This window comes from Myxine glutinosa, chromosome 9, assembly GCF_964187855.1.
Source record: "Myxine glutinosa chromosome 9, kmMyxGlut1.1, whole genome shotgun sequence".
Lineage (NCBI taxonomy): Eukaryota > Metazoa > Chordata > Myxini > Myxiniformes > Myxinidae > Myxine > Myxine glutinosa.
In genome coordinates this window covers 137,509,126-137,534,765 of record NC_136269.1, presented here as the reverse complement: position 1 = coordinate 137,534,765, position 25,640 = coordinate 137,509,126, and the positions used below count along the sequence as shown (strand labels likewise).

At 44.9% G+C, this 25,640-nt stretch overlaps 1 protein-coding gene across 1 annotated transcript in view; it reads right to left on the bottom strand.

Moving 5' to 3' along the window:
* The window catches only part of LOC137412634 (secretagogin-like), a 187,026-nt gene that overhangs the window by 37,450 nt on the left and 123,936 nt on the right, over positions 1 to 25,640 (bottom strand). Inside the window, exons 6-7 of the mRNA XM_078785138.1 lie at positions 13,687 to 13,764; positions 8,159 to 8,214 (exon numbers count right to left, since the gene is read on the bottom strand). Of these exons, the coding sequence (XP_078641264.1) occupies positions 8,159 to 8,214; positions 13,687 to 13,764 (134 nt within the window). The remainder of the gene's footprint in view (positions 1 to 8,158; positions 8,215 to 13,686; positions 13,765 to 25,640) is intronic.

Sequence of the window (25,640 nt, the reverse complement as noted above, 5' to 3'; positions counted from 1 at the left end):
GCAACCGCTGACGTTTTTTAGCCGGCAGCTTCACCCGCACGAATGCCGCTACAGCACCTTCGACCGCGAGTTGCTCGGGCTCCACCTGGCGGTCCGACACTTCCGCCATCTGCTGGAGGGCCGCCCGTTCACGGCTTTCGTCGACCACAAGCCCCTTGTGTTCGCGATGGCCAAGGTCACCGAGCCAAGGTCGGCACGGCAGCAGCGTCACCTCTCTGCCGTGTCCGAGTATACGACGGACATCCGTCACGTGGCGGGTAAAGACAACCCGGTGGCGGATTGCCTTTCCCGGTCCGTCGCGCACAGGGTCCACCTCGGGATCGACTATGCCTGGATGTCGGAGGACCAGACCGCCAACCCCGGCATCCAGGCCTTGCAGACCGCCATCACGGGCCTCCGCGTCACCGAGGTGCCGTTCGACGCCACGGGCGCGGCCCTCCTGTGCGACGTCTCCCTCGGCCGACCTCGCCCCATCGTGCCCGCTGGCTGGCAGCGCCCAGGGTTCGACGCCATCCATGGCCTGTCCCACCCGGGCGCGAAGGCCTCCCAGAAGCTCGTCGCGGCGAAGTTCGTCTGCAATGGCCTCAGGAAGGACGTCCGCGACTGGGCCAGGACGTGCCGCGCGTGCCAGCGCGCAAAGGTCCACCGCCACACCCAGGCCCCGTTGGCCCCGTTTGTGGTGCCCGAGCGTCGGTTCGACCAAGTGCACGTCGACCTGATGGGACCTCTGCCCCCCTCGCGGGGGTTCCCCCACCTCCTCACCATGGTGGACCGCACCACACGGTGGCCGGAGGCCATCCCATTGGCGGCGACGTCTGCGGCTGATGTGGCGCAAGCCTTCATCGCCACTTGGGTTGCCCGGTTCGGTGCCCCCTCGGACATCTCGTCCGACCGCGGCCCCCAGTTCACCTCGGAGCTCTGGGCCGCGGTGGCGCAAGGGCTCGGCGTGAAACTACACCGCACCACGGCCTACCACCCCCAGGCCAATGGCCTGTGTGAGCGCTTTCATCGCTCGATGAAGGCCGCGGTCCGGGCCAGCCTCCGCGACGGCAGCTGGGCCGACAGGCTCCCCTGGGTCCTGCTGGGCCTCAGGATGGTGCCCAAGGACGACCTGCGTGCGTCCTCGGTGGAGTTGGTCTTCGGGCAACCACTGCGGGTACCGGGCGAATTTATCCCCGACTCCACGGCTCCTTGGTCCGCGGCGCAACAGCGCTCCGCCCTTCAGGAGACCGCCTGGAGGTTCGCCCCGGTGCCGACGGCACACCACGGTTGCCCGTCTTCCCACATCGCCCCGGAGCTTCGCACGGCGTAGTACGTCTTCGTCCGGCACGACGCCCACCAGGCACCGCTACGGCCCCTGTACGACGGGCCCTTCCGCGTACTGGAGACCGGGGACAAATATTTCACCATCGACATCGGCGTTGCCCTGGATCGCATCTCCGTGGACCGCCTCAAGCCGGCCCACCTCGATCTGGACCACCCCCCGCAAGCAGCTCTGCCTCCGCGTCGAGGCCGCCCCCCGGCGGTCGGACCCCCGGCACCCCCCAGCCCCGCTACCCCCCAGCCCTGCACCCATCGCCAGGGGGCGTTTCGGCCGGGTCATCCGGCTTCCCCGCAAACTCACCCTTCAGGTGCGCGGGAATTCTGGGGGGTCGCGTGTGGCGGACACAAAGGACAATAATTCCGCGCACCAGTGGGTGGCGCGAGCGTCCAGGCGGGGAACGAAAGCGCATGCCCCGCCTTTCGACCGATCAGCCACGCCCGGGAACAAGGCGTGGCCTCGGGACATATATGCGGGCTCTAAGCTCGAGCCCGCCCAGTGCTGAAGTGCGAGCTCTTAATAAAGACTTTGTTTGTACCAACACGTTGTGGCCTACCTCTCTGGCAATCGAGTCGTGTGTGCACAGCACCACAAGATACATCTATCTATAATTCCAGTAATCTCTGTGTGTTTGTTTGTTTGTCTGTGACCGCTGTTTCTCGACAACCACGGGTCCGATATACTTTAAACTTGCCAGGTATATTGCTGGGGACCCGAGGATGTGCCTTTTCAAGGTTTCATATTAATCGGACAATTACTTACCGAGCTATGTCCAAAAAACGATTCAACCAATCAGAGAGCAGCGAGCTATCGCGTGTGCCGAACGTGGCGAACACACTCTGCCTCGGATGGCACATTTGAGAGCGTATTCATTTATTTCACGTTTGCAAACTATGTTGGCGCTATGTTGGCGTTAAACTATGTTTTAAAACTAATAATAAAACTAATAAAAACTAATTTGCGATTCATCGTAACTGCGATATACGACCTTCCGGAGCTCCTGTGAGAGCGTGCGCCATTACGGATAGTACGGGTACGTGCATGCCATATGTTGGCGTTAAACTATGTTTTAAAACTAATTAAACGGACAAATTTCATGTCATGTTTCATGTAAATAGAGGGGGGGGGGGGGGATTGTCACTGTACTCGCAAGCCGTTCGCCGTTCGCTTTGGCGTTGCGAATGGACCAAAACATTTCATGGACCAAACCATTTCATGTAAAGCGTTCGCCGTTCGCTTTGGCGTTGCGAATGGACCAAAACATTTCATGGACCAAACCATTTCATGTAAATAGAGGGGGGGATATAATTTTAGATATAGATATAGTACGGGCATGCCCTAGTAATATCCAATTTACACAAGTTTTCAGCACTCAAAGTAAATACTTCGTAGAAGCGGTTTTGGCAGCGATTCCAGCTTTGAATCTTCTTGGGTATGTCTGTGTCAGCTTACAGTCTTCTTGGATATGTCTGTATCAGCTTTGAGTCTTCTTGGGTATGTCTGTATGAGCGTTGAGTCTTCTTGGGTATGTCTGTGTCAGCTTACAGTCTTCTTGGGTATGTCTGTATCAGCTTTGAGTCTTCTTGGGTATGTCTGTATTAGCGTTGAGTCTTCTTGGGTATGTCTGTGTCAGCTTTGAGTCTTCTTGGGTATGTCTGTATCAGCTTTCAGTCTTCTTGGGTATGTCGGTGTCAGGTTTGAGTCTTCTTGGGTATGTCTGTATCAGCTTTCAGTCTTCTTGGGTATGTCTGTGTCAGCTTTGAGTCTTCTTGGGTATGTCTGTTTAGCGTTGAGTCTTCTTGGGTATGTCTGTGTCAGCTTTCAGTCATCTTGGGTCTGTCTGTATTAGCGTTGAGTCTTCTTGGGTATGTCTGTATTAGCGTTGAGTCTTCTTGGGTATGTATGTATTAGCGTTGAGTCTTCTTGGGTGTGTCTGTATTAGCGTTGAGTCTTCTTGGGTATGTCTGTATCAGCTTTGAGTCTTCTTTGGTATGTCTGTATTAGTGTTGAGTCTTCTTCGGTATGTCTGTATTAGCGTTGAGTCTTCTTGGGTATGTCTGTATTAGCATTGAGTCTTCTTGGGTATGTCTGTATTAGCGTTGAGTCTTCTTGGGTATGTCTGTATTAGCGTTGAGTCTTCTTGGGTATGTCTGTATCAGCTTTGAGTCTTCTTGGGTATGTCTGTATTAGCGTTGAGTCTTCTTGGGTATGACTGTATCAGCTTTCAGTCTTCTTGGGTATGTCTGTATCAGCTTTCAGTCTTCTTGGGTATGTCTGTGTCAGCTTTGAGTCTTCTTGGGTATGTCTGTATCAGCTTTCAGTCTTCTTGGGTATGTCTGTGTCAGCTTTCAGTCTTCTTGGGTATGTCTGTATTAGTGTTGAGTCTTCTTGGGTATGTCTGTATCAGCTTTCAGTCTTCTTGGGTATGTCTGTGTCAGCTTTCAGTCTTCTTGGGTATGTCTGTATTAGCGTTGAGTCTTCTTGGGTATGTCTGTATCAGCTTTGAGTCTTCTTGGGTATGTTTGTATTAGCGTTGAGTCTTCTTGGGTATGTCTGTATCAGCTTTGAGTCTTCATGGGTATGTCTGTGTCAGCTTTCAGTCTTCTTGGGTATGTCTGTATTAGCGTTGAGTCTTCTTGGGTATGTCTGTATCAGCTTTGAGTCTTCTTGGGTATGTCTGTATTAGCATTGAGTCTTCTTGGGTATGTCTGTATTAGCGTTGAGTCTTCTTGGGTATGTCTGTATCAGCTTTCAGTCTTCTTGGGTATGTCGGTGTCAGGTTTGAGTCTTCTTGGGTATGTCTGTATCAGCTTTCAGTCTTCTTGGGTATGTCTGTGTCAGCTTTGAGTCTTCTTGGGTATGTCTGTTTAGCGTTGAGTCTTCCTGGGTATGTCTGTGTCAGCTTTCAGTCATCTTGGGTCTGTCTGTATTAGCGTTGAGTCTTCTTGGGTATGTCTGTATTAGCGTTGAGTCTTCTTGGGTATGTATGTATTAGCGTTGAGTCTTCTTGGGTGTGTCTGTATTAGCGTTGAGTCTTCTTGGGTATGTCTGTATCAGCTTTGAGTCTTCTTTGGTATGTCTGTATTAGTGTTGAGTCTTCTTCGGTATGTCTGTATTAGCGTTGAGTCTTCTTGGGTATGTCTGTATTAGCGTTGAGTCTTCTTGGGTATGTCTGTATTAGCGTTGAGTCTTCTTGGGTATGTCTGTATCAGCTTTGAGTCTTCTTGGGTATGTCTGTATTAGCGAGTAGTCTTCTTGGGTATGACTGTATCAGCTTTCAGTCTTCTTGGGTATGTCTGTATCAGCTTTCAGTCTTCTTGGGTATGTCTGTGTCAGCTTTGAGTCTTCTTGGGTATGTCTGTATCAGCTTTCAGTCTTCTTGGGTATGTCTGTGTCAGCTTTCAGTCTTCTTGGGTATGTCTGTATTAGCGTTGAGTCTTCTTGGGTATGTCTGTATCAGCTTTCAGTCTTCTTGGGTATGTCTGTATCAGCTTTCAGTCTTCTTGGGTATGTCTGTATTAGCGTTGAGTCTTCTTGGGTATGTCTGTATCAGCTTTGAGTCTTCTTGGGTATGTTTGTATTAGCGTTGTCTTCTTGGGTATGTCTGTATTAGCGTTGAGTCTTCTTGGGTATGTCTGTATCAGCTTTCAGTCTTCTTGGGTATGTCTGTGTCAGCTTTCAGTCTTCTTGGGTATGTCTGTATTAGCGTTGAGTCTTCTTGGGTATGTCTGTATCAGCTTTGAGTCTTCTTGGGTATGTTTGTATTAGCGTTGTCTTCTTGGGTATGTCTGTATCAGCTTTGAGTCTTCATGGGTATGTCTGTGTCAGCTTTCAGTCTTCTTGGGTATGTCTGTATTAGCGTTGAGTCTTCTTGGGTATGTCTGTATCAGCTTTGAGTCTTCTTGGGTATGTCTGTATTAGCATTGAGTCTTCTTGGGTATGTCTGTATTAGCATTGAGTCTTCTTGGTTATGTCTGTATCAGATTTGAGTCTTCTTGGGTATGTCTGTATTAGCGTTGAGTCTTCTTGGGTATGTCTGTATTAGCGTTGAGTCTTCTTGGGTATGTCTGTATCAGCTTTGAGTCTTCTTGGGTATGTCTGTATTAGCGTTGAGTCTTCTTGGGTATGTCTGTATTAGCGATGAGTCTTCTTGGGTATGTCCATATTAGCGTTGAGTCTTCTTGGGTATGTCTGTATTAGCGTTGTCTTCTTGGGTATGTCTGTATTAGCATTGAGTCTTCTTGGGTATGTCTGTAACAGCTTTGAGTCTTCTTGGGTATGTCTGTATCAGATTGGAGTCTTACTGGGTATGTCTGTATTAGCATTGAGTCTTCTTGGGTATGTCTGTATCAGATTGGAGTCTTACTGGGTATGTCTGTATCAGATTGGAGTCTTACTGGGTATGTCTGTATTAGCGTTGAGTCTTCTTGGGTATGTCTGTATCAGCATTGAGTCTTCTTGGGTATGTATGTATTAGCGTTGAGTCTTCTTGGGTATGTCTGTATTAGCGTTGAGTCTTCTTGGGTATGTCTGTATTAGCATTGAGTCTTCTTGGGTATGTCTGTATCAGATTTGAGTCTTCTTGGGTATGTCTGTAACAGCTTTGAGTCTTCTTGGGTATGTCTCATGTCTGTATCAGATTTCAGTCTTCTTGGGTATGTCTGTGTCACATTTGAGTCTTCTTGGGTATGTCTGTTACAGCTTTGAGTCTTCTTGGGTATGTCTGTATCAGATTTGAGTCTTCTTGGGTATGTCTGTATCAGATTTCAGTCTTCTTGGGTATGTCTTTATCACATTTGAGTCTTCTTGGGTATGTCTGTATTAGCATTGAGTCTTCTTGGGTATGTCTGTATCAGATTTGAGTCTTCTTGGGTATGTCTGTATTAGCGTTGAGTCTTCTTGGGTATGTCTGTATTAGCGTTGAGTCTTCTTGGGTATGTCTGTATTAGCGTTGAGTCTTCTTGGGTATGTCTGTATCAGATTTGAGTCTTCTTGGGTATGTCTGTATTAGCATTGAGTCTTCTTGGGTATGTCTGTATCAGATTTAAGTCTTCTTGGGTATGTCTGTATTAGCATTGAGTCTTCTTGGGTATGTCTGTATTAGCGTTGAGTCTTCTTGGGTATGTCTGTATCAGCTTTGCACATCTGGATTTGGGGAGTTTCTCCCATTCTTCGTTGCAGATTTGCTCACGCTCTGTCAAGTTGGATGGAAACCGTCGGTAAATAGCAATCTTCAAGTCTTTCCACATATTTTCAATGGGATTCAAGTCTGGGCTTTGGCTGGGCCCCCCAATAACTTTGATGTTCTTGTTCTGAAGCCATTCCAGTGTTGCTTTGGCTGTATCCTTGGGGTCATTGTCCTGTTGGAACGTAAATCATCACTGCAGTCTAACGTCATTTCCACTCTGAAGCAGGTTCTCCTCAAGGATTTGCCTGTATTTGGCTCCATTCATTGTTCCCTCTGTCCTTACAATTCTCCCAGTCCCTGCCGCTGAAAAGCATCCCCATGACATGATGCAGCCAGCACCATACTTCATGGTACGGATGGTGTTAGATGGGTGATGAGCTGTGCTCTATGCGACGTAGTACTTTGCATTCAGGGCAGAGTTCAATTTTTGTTTCATCAGACCAAATAATATTTTGCCTCGTGCTCTCAGAATCTTTCACGTGCCTTTTTGCAAACTCCAGGTGTGCTGCCATGTGCCTTTTTCTCAGAAGTGATTTCCATCTGGACACTCTCCCATAAAGCCTAGATTTGTAAAGTGCTTCAGAGACGGTTGTCCTTCCGGCAGGTTCTCCCATCTCAGCCAAGGAACTCTGTAGTTCTATCAGAGTGGTCACTGGGTTCTTGGTCACCTACCTGACCAAGGTATTTCTTGCCTGGTTGCTCAGTTTGGTCGGACGGCCAGCTCGAGGAAGAGTCTGGGTGGTTCAATATTCTTTCCATTCCTTAATGATGGAGCTCACTGTGCTCTTCGGAACTTCAACACTCTAGAAATTGTTTTCTACCCTTCCCCAGATCTATGCCTTCTCACAATTCTATCTCGGAGTTTTCCGGACAGTTCCTTGGACTCCATCGTAGAGTTTCTGCTCTGACACGCACTGTCAACTGTGGGACCTCGTATAGAAAGGTGTGTTTCTTTCTAAATAATGTCCAATCAATTGAATTGGCCACAGGTGGACTCCAATCAAGTTGTAGAGACATCTCAAGGATAATGAAAGGAAATTAGATGCACCTGAGCTCAATTTGGAGTGTCATAGCAAAGGGGTTGAATACTTATTGACTCGAGACATTTTCGCTTTTCTTGTTTAATTAATCTGGAGAAAAAATTCTGAAAAAGAAATTGCATTTTGACATTATGGGGTATTATGTGTCAATCAGTGAGAACAAATCTCAATTTGATCCCATTTTAAATTGAGGCTGTGACACAACAAAATGTGCAAAAAATTCAAGGGGTGTGAATACTTTCTGAAGTTACTGTATATGTAATTACCGATGTAAACACGTGTAGTGAAATACTGGATGGGTTATTGTGGTTTCATCAGACCACGTGTCTCGTGTCTAGCTGATAAAGTAATTCAAACTGTATCCTTTAAAATGCACAGACCACATAGCAATGTGATTGGAAAAAGTAACCATATTGGTGTTTCTTCGAGTCATCATGTGGTGACATAAGACATTTGATGGAACAGAGACTACTCACAACATCATAAAACACCGATGGATTGCTGTTTTGCTGATGGCGACAAGCCAATTCATTTAATAAACAGTGCTGGGATGTACTGTGACGCATGCAACAGTTTGTGACGTTTAGATGATGAAATATACAAACCCACCGGGCAAGGTCAGTCAAATCTAACCTCCCGTCATGATTTCGGTCAAACAGCTTCATCTACAGGTACAGGAATAGCAAGGTTAGAGATTGGATTACAAACACATTCAGTCACATTTATGTACAGGTTTTGGTATAAGTGCAGTGTGTACGTATATATGTGTTTGTGTGTGTTTGTTTGTGTGTTTGTGTGTGTGGTGTTTCTGTGTGTATGTGGTTGTGGTGTGTGTGTGTGTGTGTGTGTGTGTGTGTGTGTGTGTGTGTGTGTGTGTGGTTGTGATGTTTGTGTGTGTGTGTGTGTGTGTGTGTGTGTGTGTGGTTGTGGTGTGTGTGTGTGTGTGTGTGTGTGTGTGTGTGTGTGTACGGTTGTGATGTTTGTGTGTGTGCGTGTGTATGTGTGTGATTGTGGTGTGTGTGTGTGTGTGTGTGTGTGTGTGTGTGTGTGTGTGTGTGTGTGTGTGGTTGTGGTGTGTGTGTGTGTGGTTGTGGTGTTTGTGTGTGTGTGTGTGTGGTGTGTGTGTGTGTGTGTGTGTGTGTGTGTGTGTCTGGTTGTGGTGTGTGTGTCTGTTTGTGTGTGTGGTTGTGGTGTTTGTGTGTGTGTGTGTGTGTGTGTGTGTGTGTGGTTGTGGTTGTGGTTGTGGTGTGTGGATGTGTGTTTTCAAAATGTAATTATTGCTACACCTACAACTGTTTATACTACTACTACTATGACTACTACTTTAATAACCCCAATTAATCCCTCCTTGTCAGGTCATTCGGGGAACTTTGTTGACCCACGTTTTTCACGATCCAGCTGGCCAGGCCTGCCGTTCGATTGAAGGTGATTTGAGGAAGCATTGGTAATATGTTAAGAGCACCGGTGATAACTCGTCTACTCTTCACGAAGAACACCAGGGGATATTTAAGGTCCACCATCTAATTCTAGCAGACGGGATATCCGGCTTAACATCCATCCGAGCGATGGCGCACATTATGATGCAACACGAGGCTCGTGAAGCCCCCATCGGACAGTTTGAAGTCCTGTTGGGAATCGACCCCAGACTAGAGAGCCCGGAGGTAAGTTTGCTTCCTCTGCAGCATCCTATGGGACCTGTTTCAGAACGTGAGAATTGTGGGAATTAAATGATTACAGTTATCATCAGTTCTTCACTCTGATGCGACTTGCACTGGTTATGCAGGGATAGCTCAGCTTATCAATAACAAAGAGAAACACCATTAAGGAAACATCCATATTCAGTTATTGATGTGCAAATAAGCAATACCTGTAAAATCCGTACCGTGCGGAGCCACTTTGTCGGGTCCCAGTGAACACACTGACGTCAGCCCACTAATGGCCCAACAATTGTCCAGTGTCCAACAATTGTCCGTTGGCCAAACAATTGTCCATTGTCCAACAATTGTCCATTGTCCAACAATTGTCCATTGTCCAACAAATGTCCATTGTCCCAACAATTGTCCATTGTCCCAATAATTGTCCATTGTCCGACAATTGTCCATTGTCCCAATAATTGTCCATTGTCCCAACAATTGTCCATTGTCCCAACAATTGTCCATTGTCCCAATAATTGTCCATTGTCCCAACAATTGTCCATTGGCCCAACAATTGTCCATTGGCCCAACAATTGTCCATTATCCCAACAATTGTCCATTTTCAAACAAATGTCCATTGTCCCAACAATTGTCCATTGTCCAACAATTGTCCATTGTCCCAACAATTGTCAATTGTCCCATCTATTTTACGCCATAAGACTGTCGTTAAACCAACGTTGCTAAATAGACGTCGCTTTTACCGACCTTGGACCATGTTGGAAATCCTTTTTCCTCTGGCGACCATTACAACCTTTGCCGACGTTGGGCCAACGTTGCTAAATAGACGTCACTTTTACCGACGTTGGAACACGTCGGAATTCCTCGTCAGTCTGTTGGGCCAAGGTCAGTGTACTAGCTCAGGTAGGACGACCTGGCCTCGAAGTCGAACCCGACTTGTGTCCACATCTAAGGATTTCCATCTTGACAATTCCGAGTCCTCCATCTGATAGATTCATCGTGTACACTGTACTGTACATCTCCATCTGATAGATTAATCGTGTACACTGTACTGTACATCTCCATCTGATAGATTCATCGTGTACACTGTACTGTACATCTCCATCTGATAGATTAATCGTGTACACTGTACTGTACATCTCCATCTGATAGATTCATCGTGTACACTGTACTGTACATCTCCATTTGATAGATTCATCATGTACACTACTGTACATCTCCATCTGATAGATTCATCATGTACACTACTGTACATCTCCATCTGATAGATTAATCGTGTACACTGTACTGTACATCTCCATCTGATAGATTAATCGTGTACACTGTACTGTACATCTCCATCTGATAGATTAATCATGTCCACTGTACTGTACATCTCCATCTGATAGATTCATCATGTACACTACTGTACATCTCCATCTGATAGATTCATCATGTACACTACTGTACATCTCCATCTGATAGATTCATCATGTACACTACTGTACATCTCCATCTGATAGATTAATCGTGTACACTGTACTGTACATCTCCATCTGATAGATTAATCGTGTACACTGTACTGTACATCTCCATCTGATAGATTAATCGTGTACACTGTACTGTACATCTCCATCTGATAGATTCATCATGTACACTACTGTACATCTCCATCTGATAGATTCATCATGTACACTGTAGGCCTACTGTACATCTCCATCTGATAGATTCATCGTGATAGATCTATCATCATCTGATAGATGATGGATGATGGAGTGTACAGTGTACTGTACATCTCCATCTGATAGATTAATCGTGTACACTGTACTGTACATCTCCATCTGATAGATTCATCATGTACACTACTGTACATCTCCATCTGATAGATTCATCATGTACATTGTAGGCCTACTGTACATCTCCATCTGATAGATTAATCATGTCCACTGTACTGTACATCTCCATCTGATAGACTAATCATATACACTGTACTGTACATCTCCATCTGATAGATTCATCATATACACTGTACTGTACATCTCCATCTGATAGACTCATCATGGACACTGTACTGTACATCTCCATCTGATAGATTAATCATATACACTGTACTGTACATCTCCATCTGATAGACTCATCATAGACGCTGTACTGTACATCTCCATCTGATAGATTCACCATGTACACTGTACTGTACATCTCCATCTGATAGATTCACCATATACACTGTACTGTACATCTCCATCTGATAGACTCATCATAGACACTGTACTGTACATCTCCATCTGATAGATTAATCATGTCCACTGTACTGTACATCTCCATCTGATAGATTCACCATATACACTGTACTGTACATCTCCATCTGATAGACTCATCATAGACACTGTACTGTACATCTCCATCTGATAGATTCACCATATACACTGTACAGTACATCTACATCTGATAGATTAATCATAGACACTGTACTGTACATCTCCATCTGATAGATTCACCATATACACTGTACTGTACATCTCCATCTGATAGACTCATCATAGACACTGTACTGTACATCTCCATCTGATAGATTCACCATATACACTGTACTGTACATCTCCATCTGATAGATTAATCATATACACTGTACTGTACATCTCCATCTGATAGACTCATCATAGACACTGTACTGTACATCTCCATCTGATAGATTAATCATATACACTGTACTGTACATCTCCATCTGATAGACTCACCATAGACACTGTACTGTACATCTCCATCTGATAGATTAATCATATACACTGTACTGTACATCTCCATCTGATAGACTCATCATAGACACTGTACTGTACATCTCCATCTGATAGATTAATCATGTCCACTGTACTGTACATCCCTAATGTGCTGCTGCTGATCCCTGAGCGCTCTGGGACGCGCATCCACAAGTCTTTGATGGAGCCAGACGATTATGCAAAACAATGATCATGCAAATTCTCAATACCAAAGGGAAATGAAGGATGCTTTACTCCGTTTGGCTTAAAACGAGTTCAATGTGATTGCACAAGTTTTGCCCTCATTCAGATTCCTCCATAAAGCCACTTTGTCCCTTCCATGTTTATCAACCCCCAACGGCTCTGCTAAACATCCCGTGTGATGGTTCCTCCAATGTTGATGATTCGATGATCGGCCTTCATTTGCTTGAACTCGCTCTGCCTCCTTTGTACAGGTAGAAGTCGCCCAACGAAGGAACGGAGGAGGAATTGTGGGGCGGGCGCGAGTTGTCACCTTCGTTACAGGTACGACTTCAAGATCAAACGTGTACAAGTACCTTTACATCGTGCGATTTCCAGGAAAAAAAAAAAAAAAAAAAAAAAAAGGAAGGAATTTGCAGGTAGAGCGGAAGTTGATTGAAAATCCTTTCGTATCCATGATGCGGTTCTCAACCTTATGGTGTTTGTGTATGAGTGGCGACCTCACCATGGTGGCTGTGTATGGGTGTTGACCTCAACGTGGTGTCTGTGTATTATGGGTGTTGACCTCACCATGGTGTCTGTGTATGGGTGTCAACCTCACCATGGTGTCTGTGTATGGGTGTCGACCTCAACGTGGTGTCTGTGTATGGGTGTCAACCTCACCATGGTGTCTGTGTATGGGTGTCGACCTCAACGTGGTGTCTGTGTATTACGGGTGTCGACCTCACCATGGTGTCTGTGTATGGATGGTGACGTCAACGTGGTGTCTGTGTATGGGTGGCGACCTCACCATGGTGTCTGTGTATGGGTGTCGACCTCAACGTGGTGTCTGTGTATGGGTGTCGACCTCAACGTTGTGTCTGTGTATTGTGGGTGTCGACCTCAACGTGGTGTCTGTGTATTATGGGTGTCGACCTCAACGTGGTGTCTGTGTATTATGGGTGTCGACCTCACCATGGTGTCTGTGTATTATGGGTGTCGACCTCACCATAGTGTTTGTGTATGGGTGGCGACCTCACCATGGTGTCTGTGTATTATGGGTGTCGACCTCACCATAGTGTTTGTGTATGGGTGGCGACCTCACCATGGTGTCTGTGTATGGGTGGCGACCTCACCATGGTGTCTGTGTATGGGTGGCGAACTCACCATAGTGTTTGTGTATGGGTGGCGACCTCACCATGGTGTCTGTGTATGGGTGGCGACCTCACCATGGTGTCTGAGTATGGGTGGCGACCTCACCATGGTGTCTGTGTATGGTTGGCGACCTCACCATGGTGTCTGTGTATGGGTGGCGACCTCACCATGGTGTCTGTGTATGGGTGGCGACCTCACCATGGTGTCCGTGTATGGGTGGCGACCTCGCCATGGTGTCTGTGTATGGGTGGCGACCTCACCATGGTGTCTGTGCATGGGTGGCGACCTCACCATGGTGTCTGTGTATGGGTGGTGACCTCACCATGGTGTCTGTGTATGGGTGGTGACCTCACCATGGTGTCTGTGTATGGTTGGCGACCTCACCATGGTGTCTGTGTATGGGTGGCGACCTCACCATGGTGTCTGTGTATTCATCCAGCTTGTTTCCTGGGACATCACGCCCGTGCTTGTGAAACAGGTCTCCCAAGAAGCTCTGTTCCACAAAGGAAAACATTTTTCAGGGTTCAATACTCTCACCATTTGCTGTCAGGCAGGTAAGTAATCCAGGCTAACATGTTAGAAGAGTTTTCAGCACCTTGAATATCGTATTAGTCACATAATAAATAAATATAATAAATAATAAACATAATAAAATCATAAACATAATAAATAAACACCACTGGGGGCGTAGTGAAGCAATTATTATAAACACCACACCAGTGCTGTTTATAATAGAGGACATGGATTTGTCGCACCATTGGAGGAAGACCCTCTCGTGTTCAGGCCGGTGGTGCTCCTATGGTTGGCAGCGAGTGCCCCGGAAGCATTGACGGAAAGAGAGTGGCAATCATATGTGTGGGAAGATTGCATGCTTGGTCAGGGTCGCCCAGATAGCTCAGATGGCAGAGCACTGGTACGGTTTTCCAGAGAACCTGGGTTTGATTCCTAGCCTGGGCATGTAATTTCCCCACATATATCAATTTAATGATTTATATTCCTATTTATTAATCTAAAAAAATATATATACTGTATATTTAAAAAGCTCAAAAAAATAAAACTGGTCTCTGTGTCTGCCTGAGCTGATGTCGTCCTGGTCGCAGTAACAGATTTCAGATGCACCAACCCAGGTTGATGCAGTGTGACCTGCGGAACCAGGTCACCAATGTCAGTGAGACTCGATTATCCCAAATATGAGTCCATTAGGACATGACCCATATCCAAAGATGAAAACAATTCATACAAGGTTCTGAAGACCAGCACCACTCCAATTGCAGAAACCATAATAATATGTGTTTCCTTACAAGGGACTTCGATGCAGGAGGAGACCATTGGGCCCATCATCAAGTGTTGCCAACATATGGTTGGTTGGTCCACACTCTATCCTTTTAAAATTCTGAGTGTCAATGGATGAGGCAGCTCGTACCATTAAAACAAAAAAGTTTTTGGTATGACTCAGCTGGGGTCGAACCGCCGACCTTCCCAACTCACAGCGGACGCTCAAAATCATTACAGCTCCCAGTCTGGTAAAGACATCTTCAGCTTAGCACCTTCATCTGTGTAATCCCAAGGATTGCGGGACAACTGCAGCTTCTTCGGAAGAACGTGCGATTTCACACCGTTTCAGAACACTTTGATGCAAACCCAATGCGGTCCAGCACAGGTGAAAATACAGCTCTCCGGGAAAGGAAAGGTGTCTACCTTTTAAGCACCATCAACGCCAAACACGAGTCCAGAAGCAGATTCTTTAAGCCCCCCATTCATCTGGACTCCGACCTTTGTTCGTGTTTTGCAAGGAGAACTTTCTCTCCTGATTGTGGAAAGCAGATGCAGCTATTTTCATTATAGCACTGGGAAAGAAAGAGATAATGTCAGGCCGAGATTTACAATATTAGATTTGCGAGGGTTTCGGTGCCTGAACACCGTGGAAAAAGAAGAAAGGTCTTGCTCTATTTATCCACAAATATATTGCATGGATTACGTGCGGAGATGTCAAATATTGCTTCTCGAATTGCTACGCGTACCTTTTACCCTCGCAAGAAGAGAGGGTATTGCATGTGGGTCTATATGTCTGTGTGTCCGTTTCTTTTTTCTTTTTTTTGAACACCGTGAAAAAGAAGAATGGTCTCGCTCTATTTATCTACAAATATATTGCAAGGATTACGTGCGGAGATATCAAATATTGCTTCTCGAATTGCTATGCGTACCTTTTACCCTCGCAAGAAGAGAGGGTATTGCTTTTGGGTCTATATGTCTGTGTGTCCGTTTCTTTTGTTTTGTTTTTGAACACCGTGAAAAAGAAGAAAGGTCTCGCTCTATTTATCTACAAATATATTGCATGGATTACGTGCGGAGATGTCAAATATTGCTTCTCGAATTGCTATGCGTACCTTTTACCCTCGCAAGAGGAGAGGGTATTTGGGTCCATTTGTCTGTTTGTCCGTATTTTGCTTTTTGGTTTTTTTTGTATACGAGATCGAGGCTCATGTAAGAGCTAACATTAATGACAAAAAAAAACGGACACATAAGATGAAATAAAGGGAGCAGGAGACAACATGGGGAAAGAAGGGGAAGCACACAAGTACAACATTTGAGAGCAGGGACATCGGGAGATCTGTGGGAGGGAGAGGGCTTGGGGGGAGGAGGCGTGGGAAGGGAGTTGAGGTAAAAAAAAAAAAAAACCACATGGACATAGCTAGGACTTCCAGGAAAGAAGTCGGAATTTCAGAAAAGTGGATCTGGGGTGAATTAACGGGGGTAGAAAAGATCAAGGTTTTGGATGGGAGAAGATAACAGATGGTGGTGAACAGCTGTTCTAAAGACCTGGAGGGAGGAGTGGGATTGAATAGAGTGAGGGAGTTTGTTCCAGAGGCGGGAGAAAAGAGGAATGAAAGAGTGAACACGAGTAAACGAGGTGGAGATCTTGGTTCGATTGACACGAAATTTTCGCCATAGGAGCAGTTGCTCCTGTATAATTTTAAAATGATAATTATGACGTCATAGGTCACGTGGTACAGGCACCATCTTGGAAACGTGCCACATTGTCAAGTACTCTCCATGGGGAACATGTATATTCTTGATGATGTCATCGGTGCCTTCATTATGACGGCATAATTAGAACAAGTAGAACGCTTGATCCAATCAGTTTGACATTTATTGAGCCTGATCGGCACAAACATTGCTTGTGAGAATGAAATTGATGACGTTATCGGTCACGTGGTTCAGCAGCCATATTGGATTGAAAATAAAATCCTTCAACAATCTTCTTTTCCAGAAAGGCTTACTAGATCGATATGAAACTCCACACATATTAACTAATAGCCATGGGGAATAAATTTTTAAAACAATTAAGTCATAGGTCACACGGTCTGGCAGCCATATTGGATTTTATGCAAAAACTGCAGAAATGAAATTATTGTTCTTCTCTGAAAGCACTGAATGGATCGATGCGAAATGTTAAACAATATGTTTGACTACCCCCTGGGGATATAATGTTGGGAAAAAAACCGTCAACAGTGACGTGGTTTGGAAGCCATCTTGGATATAAAAACGAACTGTATCCGAAACAACACAAAAACATGTCCTGGCGAGGGTCTGCAATCTCTGATTGCTCTTTCTTGTCCATTTATTTAGCATCGCATAAATGTTTGTCACTTCTCAAGGGTTGTGGGCAGGGAGGTCAGGATGGTAATGGGGTGGTAATGGAAAAGAGGCTTGAAGTTGGACAAATCGGCGAATATGCTGATGGTTATTCCATGTAGCATTCCATGAAAAGCATGGAGACACGAGTAATGGTCTGACTGGGAATTTTTCTTTTTATCTCCACCACCGATTTAGGTGGGTGTGGGGTAGGTTTTCATCCTTGTCTGTTTGTCTGTGAGTGAGCAGGATATTTCAAGAAGTTGTGGGTGGGTTTGGATGAAATTTGGTGGACATGTTCGGTGTGTGACAAGGACGAATTGTTTAGATTTCGGTGAAGATCCGGATCCGGATAGAATAATTGTTTAAATGATTCTTTACTATTGAGGTCAAAAACAATATATAGCATGATATTTGACAAAACTTGGTGGATGAGTTTGTTTGGCGACAAGAACAAGCCGATTAGATTTTGGTTCACCTACAAATCCAGATCCGGCCTATCAGTGGGATACAGAACATAGTGTTCAGCCAGGTGGAGATGTTCTTTCTACCGAATGTCGTTTTAGTTCTCATTCATGCTATATACTGTAGGTGTGAATGCAATTGTAACCCTCAGTAGGTGTTTGGCAAGCATTTGGGAACAAAAAGATTGCTCTCTTTGCACAGATTGTCTCCTGGCTTCCATGATTATATATCAGATAGTTGGTGGATTAAACTCTCACGTAGTGCTGTAACGGGCCAGGCAGAAACAGTGACTTCATTTTGTACCATTTTATAGGTCGGAAGGGCTTTGCCAACTCACACAAACAACACGCGCACAATTAAAAGGTATCTTGCATGCATATATTTGAAAAGTATCTTGCAAATTTAAAAGGTATCTTGCATGCATATATTTGAAATGTATCTTGCAAATTTAAAAGGTATCTTGCATGCATATATTTGAAAGGTATCTTGCAAATTTAAAAGGTATCTTGGTATCTTGCTTATTGGTATTTAAATTTAAAAGGTATCTTGGTATTTAAAAGGTATCTTGGTGTCTTGGTATAAAAAGGTATCTTGGTAAAAGGTATCTTGCCTTTAAAAGGTATCTTGCATGCATATATTTGAAAGGTATCTTGCAAATTTCAAAGGTATCTTGGTATTTTGCTTATTGGTACTTAAATTTAAAAGGTATCTTGGTATTTAAAAGGTATCATGGAATCAAAAGGTATCTTGGTAAAAGGTATCTTGCCATTAAAAGGTATCTTGGTATCTTGGTATCAAATGGTATTTTGGTAAAAGGTATCTTGGTATCAAAAGGCATCTTGGCAAAAGGTATCTTGGTAAAAGGTATCTTGGTAAAAGGTATCTTGCCTTTAAAAGGTATCTTGCATGCACATATTTGAAAGGTATCTTGCAAATTTAAAAGGTATCTTGGTATCGTGCTTCTTGGTATTTAAATTTAAAAGGTATCTTGGTATTTAAAAGATATCTTGTATCTTGCTTATTGGTATTTAAATTTAAAAGGTATCTTAGTATTTAAAAGGTATCTTGGTATCTTGGTATCAAAAGGTATCTTAGTAAAAGGTATCTTGCCTTTAAAAGGTATCTTGCATGCATATATTTAAAAGGTATCTTGCAAATTTAAAAGGTGTCTTGGTATCAAAAGGTATCTTGGTATCTTGGTATCAAAAGGTATCTTAGTAAAAGGTATCTTGCCTTTAAAAGGTATCTTGCATGCATATATTTGAAAGGTATCTTGCAAATTTAAAAGGTATCTTGGTATCTTGCTTATTGGTACTTAAATTTAAAAGGTATCTTGGTATTTAAAAGGTATCTTGGTATCAAAAGGTATCGTGGTTAAAGGTATCTTGCCTTTAAATGGTATCTTGCATGCATATATTTGAAAGGTATCTTGCAAATTTAAAAGGTATCTTGGTATCTTGCTTAAATTTAAAAGGTATCTTGGTATCAAAAGTTATCTTGGTTAAAGGTATCTTGCCTTTAAAAGGTATCTTCGTAAAAGGTATCTTGCCTTTTAAAGGTATCTTGGTATCTTTGTATCAAAAGGTATCTTGGTAAAAGGTATCTTGCCTTTAAAAGGTATCTTGGTATTTAAAAGGTATCTTGGTATCAAAAGGTATCTTGGTAAAAGGTATCTTGCCTTTAAAAGGTATCTTGGTATTTAAAAGGTATCATGGTATCAAAAGGTATCTTGGTAAAAGGTATCTTGCCTTTAAAAGGTATCTTGCAAAAAGGTATCTTGCCTTTAAAAGGTATCTTGGTAAAAGGTATCTTGCCTTTAAAAGGTATCTTGCATGCATATATTTGAAAGGTATCTTGCAAATTTAAAAGGTATCTTGGTATCTTGCTTATTGGTATTTAAATTTAAAAGGTATCTTGGTATTTAAAAGCTATCTTGGTGTCAAAAGGTATCTTGGTAAAAGGTATCTTGCCTTTAAAAGGTATCTTGGTATCAAAAGGTATCTTGGTAAAAGGTATTTTGCCTTTAAAAGGTATCTTGGTAAAAGGTATCTGGCCTTTAAAAGGTATCTTGCATGCATATAATTGAAAGGTATCTAGCAAATTTAAAAGGTATCTTGGTATCTTGCTTATTGGTATTTAAATTTAAAAGGTATCTTGGTATTTAAAAGGTATCTTGGTATCAAAAGGTATCTTGGTAAAAGGTATCTTGCCTTTAAAAGGTATCTTGGTATCAAAAGGTATCTTGGTAAAAGGTATTTTGCCTTTAAAAGGTATCTTGGTATTTAAAAGGTATCTTGGTATCAAAATATATCTTGGTAAAAGGTATCTTGCCTTTAAAAGGTATCTTGGTATTTAAAAGGTATCTTGGTAAATGGTATCTTGCCTTTAAAAGGTATCTTGCCTTAAAAAGGTATCTTGGTATCAAAAGGTATCTTGGTAAAAGGTATCTTGCCTTTAAAAGGTATCTTGGTATTTAAAAGGTATCTTGGTATCCTGGTATGAAAAGGTATCTTGGTAAAAGGTATCTTGCATGCATATATTTGAAAGGTATCTTGCAAATTTAAAAAGTATCTTGGTATCTTGCTTCTTGGTATTTAAATTTAAAAGGTATCTTGGTATTTAAAAGGTATCTTGGTATCCTAGTATCAAAAGGTATCTTGGTAAAAGGTATCTTGCATGCATATATTTGAAAGGTATCTTGCAAATTTAAAAGGTATCTTGCTATCTTGCTTATTGGTACTTCAATTTAAAAGGTATCTTGGTATTTAAAAGGTATCTTGGTAAAAGGTATCTTGCCTTTAAAAGGTATCTTTGTAAAAGGTATCTTGCCTTTGAAAGGTATCTTGGTGTCTTGGTATCAAAAGGTATCTTGGTAAAAGGTATCTTGCCTTTAAAAGGTATCTTGGTATTTAAAAGGTATCTTGGTATCAAAAAGTATCTTGGTAAAAGGTATCTTGCCTTTAAAAGGTATCTTGGCATTTAAAAGGTATCTTGGTATCAAAAGGTAGCTTGGTAAAAGGTGTCTTGCCTTTAAAAGGTAACTTGGTAAAAGGTATCTTGCCTTTAAAAGGTATCTTGCATGCATATATTTGAAAGGTATCTTGCAAATTTAAAAGGTATCTTGCTCATTGGTGTTTAAATTTAAAAGATATCTTGGTATCAAAAGGTATCTTGGAAAAAGGTATCTTGCCTTTAAAAGGTATCTTGCCTTCAAAAGGTATCTTGGTAAAAGGTATCTTGCCTTTAAAAGGTATCTTGCCTTTAATCTTGCCTTTAAAAGGTATCTTGCATGCATATATTTGAAAGGTATCTTGCAAATTTAAAAGGTATCTTGCTCATTGGTGTTTAAATTTAAAAGATATCTTGGTATTTAAAAGGTATCTTGGTATTTAAAAGGTATCTTGGTATCAAAAGGTATCTTGCCTTTAAAAGGTATCTTGGTAAAAGGTATCTTGCCTTTAAAAGGTATCTTGGTAAAAGATATCTTGCATTTAAAAGGTATCTTGGTATTTAAAAGGTATATTGCATGCATATTGTTACGGTCCGCGGATTAGATGTTATTTTACCGAGCGGAGGTATAACCGCGGCCGAACAGTTGTTCCCCACTAAACCCGATTCACCCAACGTTGGCCGTATCGCGCCACAGCTACTCAATCTGGAAAACTCTAAAGCGACCGAATGCAAAGAGGCAGAAGACGTACAGAAGAGTAACGGGATTTATTATTATTTACACACATAAGCAAAAAGAGCAGTCACGATTATTTACAGGGGACATGAGACGCAGGTGACACAGTGAAAATTACTAGCTTATACAGACTTAGTTACTACCCAGAACAGAACAAACAAAGACGACTCACACGGGGAATTGCAGAGTGGATTGGCTGGAAGGAGGTGTGTGGCTGGAGGGGGTAGGACGGCACGGAGCTGGCTGGAGCTTGATCCCACACGGGACGTCGGGCTGGACCTCGATGGCCGCTGATGCCACCAGGCCTGTCGTGTGCGCGGGATCACAGGTCGGAGCTGCTTGGTGGAGCCGACGCGCTGGTGGGGGGTCTGGCGTGACGGGTTCTCTCCTCTCTCTTTCTTGGTCCAACCACTCTTTCTCCACCGACAACTCAACGCAACCACTCAACGCAACCACTGACCACCCCTGACGACCAACTCAGCTCTTGTCATGGACCTCTCTACGCGCTCTTGCTCTGACGACCCAGCTCTTTCCTTTGTACTCGTCTCTCCTTGTCTCAACTGCTTGGGGAACGCCCCGCCGGCGGGTTATATAGGCCCCGCCCCTCAACCTTTGCGAACCTCCCCCAAACGCTCTTCCTCCGCCCTCTCAAACCAAACCCCTCGTGCTTAGTTGGTTGTTCGGGGCTGGCTCACTCCTCCCCTCTATGACGAGGTGGAGACACGCCTTTCTTCCACAACCCTGCCTCGTGGCCAATGGTGGTTGAAGAAAACCGCCCAAAATGCAGTTGGCCATCGAAATGAAATGAAAGGGGACCTATTCTTATTTCACTTGGTACAATGGAGTATTTAAGTTAATGGGAGACACAGCCTTACCCTAAGACACATAATAAGATATAAGCTATCGAACAGGGGTATTCCATGATTGGCTGACGTGTATGCTTTTGGACTAATTACCGAGACGCCCTTTTTACCTTTATACAACTCTGGAGGCAAGAGGGGCCATATTCAACCAATGGTACACAGCAGTTTACCACAATCCAATACACACAATCAAAAAAATGCCATCCTCATATCCGCAACACTGCACCCTCCTCCTCTTAGGCACGTCCCGGGCCTATAACTTTAATTTAGTGTGACACGTAGGTGTAGTTCCCTCTACTTTTAACCTGACCCTGAGTGCGACAGTTTTAAAACATAAATAAATGTGTCCCGCTGCTCCATTGCACCCTGCCTAACAGACTTACGCCCACAGTTAACCGAATTGCGGAATGGTCTTCAAACTAAACACTGACGGTGGGGAGCATTATTTACAGTTGACACTACTTTTATTTACAAGACTAACCCAGGACCTGTGATTGTTCTTTCTGGGGGGGGAGACAGTCTGCTCTGCATCGACGCACCATGAAAGCACCTATAACGCACCAACACACCCTCAAGCACCAATCGGTGCAGTCACCATTGTTCATCAAGAAAAATAAATCAACAACCCCTAACCCTGCAGGTGATCTCTTGCTCTTCGGCTCCCTCTGCTGGCTATTATTATTTCTTCCAGATGTTGTCTTTTCTTTTCTGGCGGCCTATTTGTGATAATAAAATGCACCAAACGTGTCCGTTTTATTTTTCTTTATTTATGGCCCACAGGGCCGACTATGTGTGGTTCACCTGTGGGGCATCGGTGCCCTGTGGCCAAGGTCCGCCAGCAAGATTTCGGGCCCTCATGGCCGGTTCCAGCAGAGGGGCCATGCCCCAACCCATGGGGTCCATAAGTGGTGCTCGGCCACAGACATGTGGTCCATCATGTGGTGCATCGATGCAGACAGCTGGTTCTGAGAGTTCCGGGCGCACAATGGCCGACTCACGCACGCTCCCCTCGGCGCCCAATGGCGCACAGGTCATGTGGGAGACAAAAGGGGAAAGACAAATGAGCGAGCGGTAAGGTCACAAGGGTACACATCAATAAGGCAATGCAAGGCGAAATGCGCACGGAGGGCGAAGTGAGAAAGCTCGTCCCTACCGTACGTCACCCCCCTGTCACCTACACTACCCTTGCCCTTACCCCATATGTACAAAATCTACACATTTACAAATTTGTCGCTAATGTCTCGTCTTCCCATATTTCCCTTCAACACCAAATTCGTCTCCACAATCCCTCTATCCAAAATTTGCCATCACCCAATTCGTCATCAATCCTCATAAGGAGGAAGAGATGGAACATCAAGCACAATGTCACACCCACGTCATGATGCGTCTCACAATCCAAAACATTTGCACATAAAAATAATCAAAACATGGCATGGTGTGGAGGTACCTGTCACCTCAGGTGAGTGGATGCAGATGGTGCGAGGAGATCCTTCATCCTAACTACTTTCTAAATGACATTAACACACGTTACACTACCCGGGGTCTTGCCCTGCCAATCCATTGGCCACTTACACTATGGGTTCTAAAAACCAATTCCCATTGACCAAACTGTGGTGCTTCTCAATTTGGGGTCTCACTCCCCCGATTCATCTCCCGGTGCCCTTGCACAATTTCTGGGCTGTGACGTGTAGCTCTCCCAGCAGGTCTACCCACCTGCACACCTCCACCACTGTAGTTGCCACCCGAGCTTACCTAGCTCCTCACCCTAACCTAACTAACTGGGGAAGGCCCCTCCTGGCTCTGTCACCCCTTGGTGCCCTCTGGCACTGGGCTACCCGGGTCCGTCCTCCGGATCCTCGGGCCCCATCCACAACTACCGGCTCCCAGAGCCCACCTGCGGCCTCACCTGGCCGACATCCTCACAGTGGTGGAGTGCCCAAACCAACTACACACACTAACAGGCTACACGCCCAGCCATTTCCACAACACTCATGCACCCATCCAAACATCATTCTTCCACCCGCACCACAGATGCCAATATCCAACCACAATTTACCTATACCCTCTACCTAACACTTACACTACCCGCCCCGGGTATTCGTGATGGGGGTCCACTCTTCCCCCATTCACACCTTCGCACCATCCACTCCACTCCACAGTTTCCATCCTACTCACTCCACGACCATCCTTTCCAATACTCCATATACTCCACACTCCATGTATTCCACACACCTGTTGGTGCACACCTGTGCACTCACACCTGGTGCCACCTGCACCCTCCTTCCTTCCTGGACCATTTGGTCAATACAACTCACATCACCATCACCATCACTCAAACACTGCTCCATCCACCTGTCCAGTTGCACACCTGTGCAATCACACCTGTTCCTCACACACTTTTCACAATACACTTCTGAATATACCTCCAACACTCACACGGCATCATCTCATCTAACTGCTCCCCTCTAACTTAGTGCTCCCCGTCTTCCCTTTAAACTAAGCACATACCACGTCATTATCATCCACACTAATCTTCCTGCGTCCCCACTACAGGTATCCTTGTCACTAACTAATCTTAACGTTACCTAATGTCAATCTCTAGGACCCTACACATTATCCAAACCCTCCCTCGGCGAGCTTACACTGCCATAAACCCCATAAAACTAGTGCTCCTTTGCCCCCCCGCTGTGAGGGATGACAGAGTTGCCATCCCATCACATGGGGCATCTCTTACTATAAATTTTGCTCACCATAATTTCAGCCAATCAAAAATTTGCCAATCGCTCTACCCATCATCTGCCAATCATTACTGCCAATCCTTTGCCAATCATAAAATTTTGTTTTTCTAATTTCGGGTCCAGACCACTATCCTCATCATTACAGTCTACTTGCTAATGCCTCTCGGTGCGCCAATTCACTTCTACAGCCCGGCTTCGTAAAGCCGAGCAATGAATGCGGGTTGTTTGGTGCCAGCGGCTGGATACGTCCCGCATTTGGTGCAGGGACGGGGGGCTTACCCGGGCCGAGATCCCACCCACCACCTCGGCACGGAGCCATCCCATGGCCCGATCTCGACCTGCCGGAATGCCTTAACAAAAAGGGGTCGCCATGACGACCCTTCCTATCGGGCTGCCCGCTCCGCCTAGTGGAGCACGGACGCGGCCGTTCCAAACGCGGCCCAGCGTGGATCACGTACGGCGGTCCTTTCGAACCTGCCGTGGTTCGGATCCCCGCTGGTCCTCGCGGCACGCGAAGCTGCCCGACGCGCACCGAGGGCCCGATTCGGCTATAAGTCGCTCTAACCGCTAACCCGGTTACCGTCGATGCCTCACCTGCATGCTTACACGCATACGCTACCCCTTTCTTGCTCATACATCCAGCCGTCTCCCTGCTCTTGGTCATTGCACCTTCTCTTACACACCCAGGTACACTCATTCCACTCACAGACTTGGTCACACACCTGACCACCTCACACCTTTGCACCCACTCGTTGTTCGCACACCTCACCAACACACCTCTTCGCGCCCCCTTCTCGGTCACCTCCTCCATGACAATCACAGGTGTGCTCTCACTCGCACACCCAACCACGTGCCTCACGACCAACTCAAGTGTGCATTCCCACACACGCTCTACCATCCAGGTTTGCATCCTTCCATGCCAGGTGTACATCCTCTCTCACCTGTCACAACCAACTCACGCTCCGTGTCACTCTTACTACTC